The sequence below is a fragment of the Frieseomelitta varia genome, unplaced genomic scaffold (assembly GCF_011392965.1).
Source record: "Frieseomelitta varia isolate USP_RPSP 00005682 unplaced genomic scaffold, Fvar_1.2 scaffold_518, whole genome shotgun sequence".
Lineage (NCBI taxonomy): Eukaryota > Metazoa > Arthropoda > Insecta > Hymenoptera > Apidae > Frieseomelitta > Frieseomelitta varia.
Window position 1 is genome coordinate 1 of NW_025110277.1, and position 12,568 is coordinate 12,568.

General features: G+C 39.1%; 1 protein-coding gene and 1 long non-coding RNA gene across 4 annotated transcripts; one reads left to right on the forward strand and one right to left on the reverse strand.

The window, feature by feature from the left end:
* Positions 1–2,713: 2,713 nt before the first annotated feature.
* Positions 2,714–4,658, reverse strand: LOC122533303. Of its 3 annotated transcripts, none has more exons than XR_006307676.1 (2): positions 4,004–4,658; positions 2,714–3,533 (listed from the first exon to the last, which is right to left on the reverse strand). It is a non-coding gene; the product is annotated as an uncharacterized LOC122533303 (long non-coding RNA). The 3 variants fall into 3 exon arrangements; XR_006307677.1 differs by having other exon boundaries at positions 3,707–4,658; XR_006307675.1 differs by having other exon boundaries at positions 3,624–4,658.
* A 6,268-nt stretch (positions 4,659–10,926) lies between these two features.
* Positions 10,927–12,434, forward strand: LOC122533301 (40S ribosomal protein S5). Its single transcript, XM_043662894.1, has 3 exons — positions 10,927–11,030; positions 11,633–12,005; positions 12,103–12,434. The coding sequence occupies exons 2-3, from the start codon at positions 11,640–11,642 to the stop codon at positions 12,385–12,387; spliced, it is 651 nt and encodes a 216-aa protein (XP_043518829.1). The 5' UTR covers positions 10,927–11,030; positions 11,633–11,639; the 3' UTR covers positions 12,388–12,434.
* Positions 12,435–12,568: the final 134 nt, after the last annotated feature.

Genomic DNA, 12,568 nt, shown 5'->3' on the forward strand with positions numbered 1-12,568 from the left:
AATAATAATAATAATAATAATAATAATAATAATAATAATAATAATAATAATAATAATAATAATAATAATAATAATAATAATGAAAATAATAATAATAATAATAATAATAATTACTTTGAATAACAAAAATATATTCTCGATAACAAGAATCCGCCGTTTGAATATTAGCGAGTGAGCATTCCAGCGATCGTCTTGATATTTTGATATGTGAAAATTATTTCTCTAGGAAGCTTGATTTTAATGGACTACCCGGATCGGAAGTTTTCTTACGTAGCCCGCGGCTACGTTCAATAAGTCCGCCCCTTTTCGTAATTTTCCATCGATACGTTCCGTGAATACAGCCTGTTCCACACAGAGTATGCTGTAGCTACAATTAAACGAGAAGAACCAAAAGATACCTGCGCTTGAAACAGCTGCTAGCTAGTACGAAACAAAGATGATTGCATTCGACGCTCGTTTTTCGTTTCAACGCTATTATACATACATACGTACGTATGCATGTGTTTCCAACATACACAGTTAGTAATTATACTAATTTATACTAATAACGACGTTGTTATTATTATGATTAAATTTATGATAAAATTATGATTAAAGTTACGATTAAATTTTCTGTACAAAGAAAAAGAACGTTTAGCATTCGACGGTAAGCATTCTATATAAAATAAATAATTTTATTCGAGCATGCCGCTCTACGTCAGGCGGGTAAAATAAAGCGATATGGAGACGCGACGAAATATTCACGCGTATTCAGAATTCTTCTTTGTTAACTCAAAAGAAAGAAATCTTTGTTTGTTTCACAGCAGCTGACATTTTATGAAACGACCTGTACACGGACGCGCGTACGATCCAAGCACACGAACAGAGATATTCAACAACCTTTTAAGAATTTCTGCAGAAAAAGTTGGCGAACCCTAGCGGATACGTAGAATGGAAAAATTCTTGCATTTTTAGAATGCGAGAAAACTGCAAACTGCAAACTGCGAAACCCCTGGTATTTTTTATCGACAATCGTTGTTGTAGTCGTTGTCATTATTGTTGTTGTTGTTGTTGTTGTTGTTGTTGTTATACAAAACGCACTTTATTATTTGATCATTGTTTTTAATGAAACACTCGAAACATTCTCTCTCTCTCTCTCTCTCTCTCTCTCTCTCTCGAAAAGAATTCAATTCCTCTCTTTACTATCGGAGAATGATGTCCGAATTATTTCGGATTTAGTGCTAAAAATGTATCATTATTATTTAAATTTATCAATTTATAATCGATATAAAATTTATAAACGATAAGAATAAAAGTAAAAGTGTAACAAGTATAACAATAATTCTCGTTCATGTTTTTTAACTGGACGTAGCATCTTTCACGTACTGTTGGAATTATCTTCGTTAGCATTATCTTCGAAAATACTTCTCAAGGGTCAACGAATCGTTAGTTTACGTATTCAGTAGATACCATTAATCGGTTGATAGCGCGTCGAACAGCACGACATGGAAGCAACGAAGGATCGAGTCTCCGGCTTGTGTCCTCCTTGAAATTACAAGTATTTTACGAAGCGAACGAGCAACTGCGAACGTGCTAGCACCGTCGCGTCGTGTCGCGTCGCATCGCTGGCTTTTCGAGGGAGAGAATCTAAAGTCGATATCAAGTTCCCCTTGTACCCTCGTTGCTGAATAACATGCATTAGCCTTTCGCCAGATTAGAGAGCAACCGGAGGAGTTTGAGCTGGTTGTACCGTCCAGTCAATCTGTCTCGTGTCCCCAACCAAGACAGAAAAAGGAGGAAAAGACCAAGAGAGGCGTAGTGTTGGCAGACTGAAAGACAACCAGCCAACACGAAAGAATCCAGAACAATGGGAATCGAAGCGAGAATAGAAAACAGATAGGATTAGCATTTATTTACTCGCGATATCCGACAGCCGGTTTGGCAACAGCCTAAACTTGAAATCTTCTTTCGAAAGTGGATACTTTTCGCGGCTTTAAGTCTCGCTTCATTAAAACCAAAGAGCATCTCTCCAAGGGATTCCCTGGACACGTCTCTCCGTGTCTCTGGCATCATCATTTTGCCTCCACGATCATGTGCCAGAGAGACATTCCTTTCGACAGGAATGCGAATGCGAATGCGAATGCGAATGCGAATGCGAATGCGAATGCGAACGCGACGAGACGAAACGAGACGAGACGAGACGAGACGAGACGAGACGAGACGAGACGAGACGAGACGAGACGAGACGAGACGAGACGAGACAGGACGGGACGGGACAGGACGGGACGGGACGGGACGGGACGAGACGAGACAGGACGGGACAGGACGGGACGGGACGAGACGAGACGGGACAGGACAGGACGGGACGAGACGGGACGAGACGAGACGGGACAGGACGGGACGAGACGAGACGAGACGAGACGGGACAGGACGGGACGAGACGAGACGAGACGAGACGAAACGAGAGAAAACAAGACGACACGAGACGAGACGAGACGGGACGATATGGGACGACATGAGAAAACGTAGGACGACACGGGACAAGACGAAGCGAAATGACACAATGCGACACATCACGCACCAGCAAATGGTGAATGCATACGTGCCAGATAAAACTTTATACATAGGGTACGGATATAAGAAATATGATGTTGAGTAAATCGATGGAAATACAAGCTCTCCTTACCATCGTGCGCCTGTATCGAAGGCTGGACAAGCTTGCGCTGATCTTTTCGAGAATCCACTCTTTCTTTTCTTTTGTTTCATCGGTGACCGTCTTGTGTTATCGATCGTAATCAATTTATCGAAAAGTGCTGCATCCCAAGTGGTAATCCCAGCTCGAAGGAGAAGATGCGATGAATTTCCCGGTATTTATCATCGAGTGTCCCGTGGCGCGTAGTAAATTCACCTCGCGACCTCGTTCCCACGCACCTACATAATCACGCATAAACGAACACACTAGGAACGACGGATCACTCAACCAGATCTCGATACACACTGTTTAAATACACAGGCGGCCGCGCTTACGCTCGCGTATGCACGCACAGACACACAGGTATTCTCTGCTGTACGCACTTTGCATCGTGTACAGTGTACAGGCTCGATTATCCATGCGACGCTACGCGGCGTTCCTCTTCTTTTTCGGTAGTAGCGTTAACTATAACCGGTGTGTGTGTGTTTTTGTGTGTGTACATGAACGTTGTATGTACCTTGTCCACCTTCACTCTCGCTCACTCATTTCACCTTGTCTTTTTCTCCGTGTTTCTTTCTCCCTTTTTTTCCCCCTCTGATGTTACGACGCGTCCGCCACTGTATTCTCCTGGCTAAGATTCTTTTTAGCTTTCGAGCGGGTAGATACGTACGCACCGTGATCGTGCACTACTTTTCCTCACATTCGATAAACACAAACACAAGATGAAGGAACGAGCGGTACGTAGCACTTTCCTGAAGTCCGAGGACGCGTACATCGTATATACGAATTCACCTTTTACGCGACCAACACTCGCAGGCACCGATAGCAGATTCGATAGCTGCCTCCTTCTCTTCTTCCACTTCTGGACAGACAAAAAAGATATATAACGTGTAGCTAGAGCGAAATTACAAAACTGGCAGCGGCATTGTCGTGCCCGATCAACCAGCCATACTTGCGGACAGTCAGGATACGTCCGGGCGACATTTGCTACAAGCAGAATACACAAAACACAACGAACGGGACGTTAATACTAACACAGAGCCGAACATGCCCGTGCGCATTCGTTCGTTTGTTGTTTGCTCGCGTGTTCATTCTACTACAAACGCAAGAGGAGAGACACCGAGCTGGAGCTCTATCGAGAGATAGAGACACTAGGATGAAAAAAGGGAAAGGAAGGAGCACAGAGCATCCATGAGAGTGAGAACGAAAGAATATAATACGTGCATGCGTCGCGTGCGTGTTTGTACGTGTTTTGCCTACGTGTCTGCGTGTGTGTATGCGCGCTACGTGTACGTGTTCCGTATGTATATATATATATATGTATGTGTGCACGTATGTGTATGCATATATACGTGTAACGTATAAAGGAGAGAAGTTGCACGCAGCACCCTGTGCGTCTCTATCTGGCAGCTATCGAGGATACGATTATCATGCGCACTCTCTCTTTCTTCGTTTCCACTCGATGCCTCTCTCTGTGTTTCTCAGTGGCTGCGTACGTGAACGTCTACCGGTCTTCAACTGCTTCGGATCGGTGCTGTCCGTTTCGATCGTGCACACTCACAAACAAACACACATACCGAACGTAGACCCGTGTGTACATTGGGAGACGAAGCAGAGCTCCTTCTTCGTCGTCTCGTTCGGCCGACGCCGCGCGAGAAATATACACTTTCTTTTCTAAATATTCGATTCCCCCTCCGCTTGGACACTCTCGAATCTTATCGATACTACACCGAGGGTGCCGTGGTTGCACGTACCTTACTCTGTTTATTCGAAAAATCCCGATTTTCTGGGCTGCGACGAGTAAAGAAAAAACGCAGACACCGCACCTCCCTTGTCAGAAAGCACTCACGGCAGACCGCAACACATGGCTACGGGCCTCCACCAAGATCGGCCATCCTCGACTCTGTTCGGCAAACTTCGGACAGGACCGTACCAATTGCTTTCGTTGCCGGTATCTTCTTTCACGAAAGAGTAACCAATACTTCTTGACTCCTGATTGATCGAACAGTTTTACCTCGGTTTATTTTTTAAATAGAAAAAGAGGAAACATATGTTTTTCTTTAGCTTCATATCTTGTTATTCCGTCTCAAAATTACGCTACGTTTTATATATCTTTGTATCATTACATCTTTAACGTTTAAAAGTATATGGCTCGTAATTTCCAATTAAAATTATGTCAATAACTATCACGTTGTACGAATTCTTCGTTCAAATTTGTATTATATCTCATTATATTATACTTATAGTAATTTTACTCGTTATCATATTATAAATTTATCATCTTTAATCTTTCTTTCTTCTCGATCTAAAGTACTACTCCATGTACTACTTTGAAGTATTAAGAATTTCTATTAAGAAATGTAGATGGATTTTTGAAGATTGCATCAGGGACCTAACTAACGCGTAGAAACAGATGTGAATGTGCATTAAGAAAAAGAAGGGAAAAAGTGAAACTGTGAAACTGTGAAAGCAATAGGAGAGAAAAAAGCGGAAGATAGAGAAAGGGGCGCCTAGTCGTCGGCTTCCGGCGCTGGCCAACCGTTAGAAGCAGGGCGAGGGTTCTGCACAGGCGTCCTCCGTCGTCTTCTACCGAAGGCCGTGTGGTGTCACGGTGAGCGTGGCAAAACCCGGAAAGAAGAAAAGAAGCCGAAGGAGCGTGGAGAAGTACGAAAGAACACGAAGGAGCCCGAAGGAACTAGAAGACTACTCCTCCTTCATCTTCTCCTTCTTCTCCTCTGCCTCCTCTTCATACTTCACCTCCTCCTCCTTCTCATCCTATTCTTTCTCTTCACCATCTTCTCCTGGTTTTCCTCACCAAAAGCAACCCTGATCGTTGTATGTATATGTATACATACACACAGAAACAAAATTCTCTTTTTTCTATTACTTGGTAGAAAATCCAATTTCAAAAAAGCGAAATCATATTTGCCAAATGTAGCCAGAAAAGATTTGTACGAAATCATTTTATTTTCACTGGGAATTCTTCTAGGATAATTTTACGACTCTTTCTTTTTGTTTTCGGTCATTGATATTTATATTTTGTATAACGAATGTTATTTACAAACTGATAGAATTAACGTCGTAGTCGCATATGTATTGACTTTGATCCTTGACAGTTTCATAATGCATGTTCTCCAAGACCCCATCTGTAGCTGATATAGAACACATTTTGTTTCCCTCCATTGCTCCATTGCTCTTATTCTTTCTTTCCTATTACATATCTCTCCTCGTTACAACTTCCCCACTCAGCATCGACACCACGCCACTTTGCTTTTTCTCTGCTCCCCTCTTCTATATATCCACGCACACATGCACAGTCAAGCTCGCTCATTCGGTCGGTTCTTCTCGAGTACCATCTCTTTCTCGTCGACAATTCTTAGTTCCCATAATGAACCGTACGACGTGGTTCGTGGCTAAGAGTAAACGGACGTAGCAGTTCCATTAATGCTAGCTTTAAAGGAACTTGACCTTTTCAAACCGCCAGACAAACCTACCACCGAAATTAATTTCATAATGTAATTTTTCTACGAGCAATTATGCGTTTTTCTGAAAATCCTTTTCCCGTATTCTACCCGTCTTTATTTTATTTCTCTCTTTGCTATTCTTCCACTCTCGTTGTATTTACATCTGAGATGACTCTAATCTCTGAACATACATTGTAAATCCAATTTAATCAGTTCTTCGTGAAAAAGAAAGAGAATATTTCTGGTTCATATTTCGATTTTGTTATACACCACATTACTAAAATGCATTGATATTAATTCAGAGTATTTCAAATGCAAAAACTTATAATTTATTCAAATTCTTAAAACGATCGAGCGATCTTTTTATCGCATTATGGCAAATACCTACAAATATCACTTATACATTCGATTTCAAACTGTAATAAATGCAAGCCGCGGAGTAAATTTCAATGTGCCTTTTTTTACACTGATTCAATTCAAAGCGTATATGTGTGTGTATGTGTATGCGTGTATAGTCTACATGTGCGTACCTTACTATTTCGATAATCTTTACTTACAGCATTTGCAAGCTAATTTTTCCCCGTAAAAACAAATTATTAAAACGATAATAACAGATAATAATACCTTTCCAGATAAAAGTTTTCATTGGAGTTCGAAAAAATTGAGGTAAAATTTTACGCTTTGTTTGTGCTTCCCTCCTCCTGTTCCATCCCCTTCTCTACCCTTTCTCTTTCCCCTCTTTCGTGTACAATCTCTCGACAGTTATTCGTTCGTAAAACGTCAATGATTGAATGCAATGCAACGAAACGAAACGAAACGAAACGAAACGAAACAAAACGAAGAAATCATCGTGCACTGAGCGAAATTATGTTACTTCGTAAAACAGGATTCATTTCGTTGTTATTTGCGTTCAACAGAGTTGTATATATAGAGTTGTATATATAGAGAACAGACGTTCTCAAAATCCAATAACGTTGTTATTTTCGATAAGCGAAACCAATATCGTAACAATGGTCGATGATTTATGAAATGCTCTCGCGTAAAGCAATTTTTTATTTTTGAACACAGAAACTCGAAAACAAAGCGTAAGATAAATTTCTCCCGGAAATTCATGATGCAGATTTTCGCTTGATATTTTCTCTGATCTCTTCCTTCTTATTTTCCGTGGCTTTTTATTCGTGTTTTCGCTTCGCGAAAAATATTCACGATCGCGCAAGAAAAGTAGATCGGAGTTAAAACGGAAGAAATCGGAAGGAAGAATTAGAGAGAACGACAATGTTCGCTGTTCCAAGTTTGGTATGTCCCAGCCACGAGCGAAAAGCAACGTTGTCAACGAATCGATATCCGGATGGGCGTGGCCTTGTCGATCCTCGCGGATGCTATAATGTAGAATTCCTCGATGCGATCGTTCTCATTCGAAAAATTGATTCTCCCCTAAATTATACGAATTGAGTCTCCCCTGGATTCGATTCGACACGACTCGACGTTGCGTTGATTTAGTTACCTCGCGTCTCCGTACCTTCGCCAAGGCTACGTTTATTTTACTCCCAACCCCTCGTTTTCATAACATTAACTTGCAAATGCGGCGTTAATTCGAATTCATCTAATTTAATAACTGATTTATTTCAATAATAAATGAAGAGCCTCGCTCGTTTTTTCTAAGATTTACTTCGACACGATGAAAACAAAAATCGGGAATCGGGTTAATTGCATCAAGCGTAATGCACTCTCTAATTTGACTGGAAATTACAATTTGTCGTGAAAAAATGTCGAGAGGTATGGCAAAGGAAAAAGATTTGGTGAAGATTTGGCATTGAAGCGTTCCAGAAATAAAAGTCAAAGCAGAAGCAGAAGTCTCGTTATAATGGTGAAAAGCTGATTGGAAAGGACTGACAGTAAATGTGGATAAAAGAAAGGACGCGCGAACGAAAGGCAATAGGGGCAAAGAGTAGACGAAGGAAAAGGCAATGCACAGTATGAAGTATAAAAAAGAGTGGGAAAGAAGCCAGAGGAGATGATAGGGAACAGTACTATGCGAGAAGAGTATTATTCGCAGCATGTGGTCTTGTCAACCCCCTTGCGCGCATGGTTCTCTTTTCACTCATCTTTCTTACCCCTCCCTCCCCTCACATCCTTTGTACTCCTATATCTTCCGTCTACTTCGCACACCGATTTCGTAGTTTCATTGCCGTTATTCCAGTTAAATTTCCCCCCTGGGTTCAAAACTTACTTTCTACCTCGACTACCCGCTTTGTAAATACTAATTGCTCCGTACAAATGTCCGAAACGTACTTAACGTTTTCCTTTCCAGCCAAGCGTCTCCTCTTTCCTTATTCTCCGCACCCCTTTTCTCTTCTCCCTTTATAGGATTTGCTCCTTCACGTCATTACGCGTCCTCTAATTACATTTTTATCGGTCGCCCTTTTCTTTCTACTTCAATATATACTTGTAACCGATTGTGTTTTTTGATTTTTGTTACTTGTAACACATTGTGTATTTTTCAATTCTCGATAACGATGCGTTGAATGGTTTTCTAGTAGCAAACATTTTTATATATATTATTGATTTTTTTAAAACTCTTCAATATTACTCAAATAATATAATTGCCCAAAATTGTATAAACAGTTTTACATATCTAATCGATATGTCGATAGATAAATTTATCTACAACTCTTGCTTCAAGATAAATTATTGAAACATTAATATGCTATTAATATGCTATTAAGTTTGTAGGAAAAGTAATTATTCAATTCATCGTACAACCACACAGGATGAAATCAGTAACCCATGTTTGATATATGTTGTTCATATTTTCCAATATACTATATACTATATACGTATATCTATACCTGTATCTATTACATACCTATATAGTATATAGTATATCTGTACCTAGTATATATCTATATCCCCTGGTAAATGTGTTTCTCTACCTGTATCTATTATATACCTATATACTATATAGTATATCTGTATCTACTACATATCTATATCCCCTGGTAAATGTGTTTCTCTTCTGTGAAATGCGTTTACAGCTTTATCTTAGGTCCTCTCCCTTTTCCTTCTCAGGTTATTTCTTCCGATACAAGTGAATGTGCGCAAGTATGTGTCGGTGTGCACGTGCACACACAAACACGTCTAAAAGCAAATTACAGCTTTCTCCGTTTCCCTTCGTTACTCTTCGTACTGTATTAGTACATTTAATGGTACGCAGGTTTATTGCAGCAATAAAAGGTAACAATAGGCGAAAGGTAACGTTGCCAACGAACGGACAGTTGAGTCGGTATATAAAGAAAATAAAAAAGGATAATTACAGACTGTCTATAACATGGTCAATACAGCAGGTAGGAAAATCTGTAGCTACGTTACTGAACGACTACCCTCTAGCGGTTCGGTAAGTTGCTAGGATACACCCCACGTTCGAACCCTCCCACGATTCGGCTATCGGTGCCCTTCTACTTTTCACCGCGTTGCTTCTATTGTAAGAAAAACATCAGCACCGAACCGAATTAGATGCAGATGTACAAACTAAGATAAATTCCACGACATCCTAACTCATAGTCAGTTTAGTCCGTTTCTTGAACGTATATAACCTGTAAACTGCGTATAAACAACCGGTTTTAACGAATGCCTTTCTCGTCAATGACAAAATCTCTTCCTCAAATAACAGGCTTTAAAGCTGAATCAGATATTAAAACAAACAAATAGCTAACTACATACAAAGAATTAACCAACTTATTGTTTTGATAAATGGGACTATTTAAAATGATTTATTTCTGTCTCTCCTTTTTTCTTTTTTTTCTTTAATATTTAATATTCCTATTGATATTGCTGAATAATATATCCATTAAAAATCCAGAGTATTGCAAATCATTCTCGATATTCATCCTCTTTAAATCAAATCCACTTAAGAGTAAAACTAATGAGTAATTATCTTTAACTTGATAAAGTCATAACGAAGTATTCTAAGTAATAGATGAAATATCCGACATGTGTTATTTAAACGGTAATCGATGATCAACGATTCCTCCTTCCTCCTTCCCCCTACTCCTCTTTTTAATATATCAATTGCTCATTTTCACAAACAATATCACATGTATATATGACACATCTTACTACTTAATAATCGTGTGCTTTATAGAAACATAAGTATGTCGCACAATACACATTATACATATATACATACTATCATTGAGGAGATCGAATTAATTTACTACCAACGAGCCGTATCGCGTTTACAAGTAAATTAGAATCGAATATAAAAATACAAATAACATGATACTTACCGTTTCCTTCTAAAGACCGGAAGTTGTTCCAGATTTTTTGGTAGTGACATCTTTCGCAGTTAACGCGAACTTACGTATCTATTCGACATGTACCGGTTTATTCGGCAACCGGTACTAACCCCAAACACGATATCAAACACTTGATCATACACTAAAACGAATCGTTTCACACCTACACTTTTAAAACATTTATGACAATCGGACGGAGCATCACCAAAATTCACTGCGAAATACGCGATTTAAGCGGAATTACTCGTAAATATACGCTCGGAATGGCAACTCACGAACCAATCGTCTCTGCTTGTGCGTTTACAGTACTGCCGTAAACACTCGCTGATTAAATGAGATACTGTAACATTGAAAACTATTTACATTTTCTTAACGCGACAGAGAATCAATCGATTAAAAAAACTAAACGAAAATGACACAGGCAAAATCTTCTATTATATTATCTGTATATAAAATATAAAGATCGGGAATTGACTCGTTGTGGATTGAAATTGACTAGAGTAGGCCGAAATCCGGCAGTTAGAGGTTGAAGCGCCACCAGTGTTATGGCCTTTTCCTGTTCACGCTTGTTCCGAGGAAGACGTGAACGAAACTTGTGTGGTAAGGGACTTGAAGATTCGACAATTTTGTCTGTTCTTTGTTGTGCCGGGAGGAATGATATCGAAATTTTGGATACGTACCGAAGATAGTTGACGATTAAAAACGTACACTTCAAAATATACCAGCCAAATACGCTCTGATTCGTACACGCATTCGACCACATGGCCACACGTCTTCGTGTACAATATTCGAATACACAGCGTTTTGTATCAACAAAGTTATAGTGTTTCGTTGATAAAGACGAAAAGACGTTGAAAATATCGAATTGAAAGAAAAGAATTGTGTTGTGCATTTATATGGTTTCATCTATTTTGTGCTGTTACGATTTTCTGTCATACTTTACGTTTCAACTATGTTTATACAAGCGTTGTTTATGTAAATTACATCTCTTATTTTCGTTCAATTTATTATGTTGATCTACGTTTAACCAGAATAAATGTCATTTTCAATACTGTACGCTGTTAAGAGATAGATTTTCTAGAATTCTTTGTATAACTATGTAAAATATTGTTTCTTTCTGATCATTTTCTATGTAATTTATTATGTATAAACAAGTGTGAAATTCTAAGTTTCTAATGATAATTATAATGGTAATTTTACAGATAAATCATGGCTGACGTAGAAGCATATGATGATATAGTGGTACCTACCGCAACAACTTTGCCAGTGGCACTCTCTGCCGAATTGCCAGAAATTAAATTGTTTGGTCGTTGGAATTGCGACGATGTGCAGGTGAATGATATGTCGTTACAAGATTACATTGCTGTCAAAGAAAAAAATGCAAAGTACCTGCCACATTCTGCTGGACGTTATGCCGCAAAGCGATTTAGAAAAGCACAATGTCCTATTGTCGAACGTCTTACAAATTCTTTGATGATGCATGGTAGAAATAATGGCAAAAAGTTAATGGCAGTAAGAATTGTAAAACACGCCTTTGAAATAATTCACCTGTTGACAGGGGACAATCCTTTACAGGTAATCAATATGTTATATTTATATGAAGTCTATATGTAAGAATGAAAATATATTTGCATACGTTTGTCTTTAACTGTGTGTTTAAACGGTTCAAAAGGTTCTTGTGACTGCTATCATCAACTCAGGACCAAGAGAAGATTCTACCCGCATTGGTCGTGCTGGTACAGTTAGAAGACAAGCGGTGGACGTTTCTCCGCTACGACGAGTAAATCAGGCCATTTGGTTATTATGTACTGGTGCTAGGGAAGCTGCGTTCCGTAATATTAAGACAATTGCTGAATGTTTGGCTGATGAACTTATCAACGCTGCCAAAGGTTCGTCTAATTCTTACGCGATTAAAAAGAAAGACGAACTTGAACGCGTCGCTAAATCTAATCGATAAACGTGTTTAATCGTTTTAAACATAAAAATAAATGATTTATCTTTAAAGTGATTCTCGTTATGTATTCCGTCGTCCCTTTCGTTTATGTGTATGTATGTATATGTATGTGCATGATAAAAGAGAGCAGTCCAGAAAGAATTTTATCCATAATTTCATAAATTTGTTCGCTAACAAAGAAACT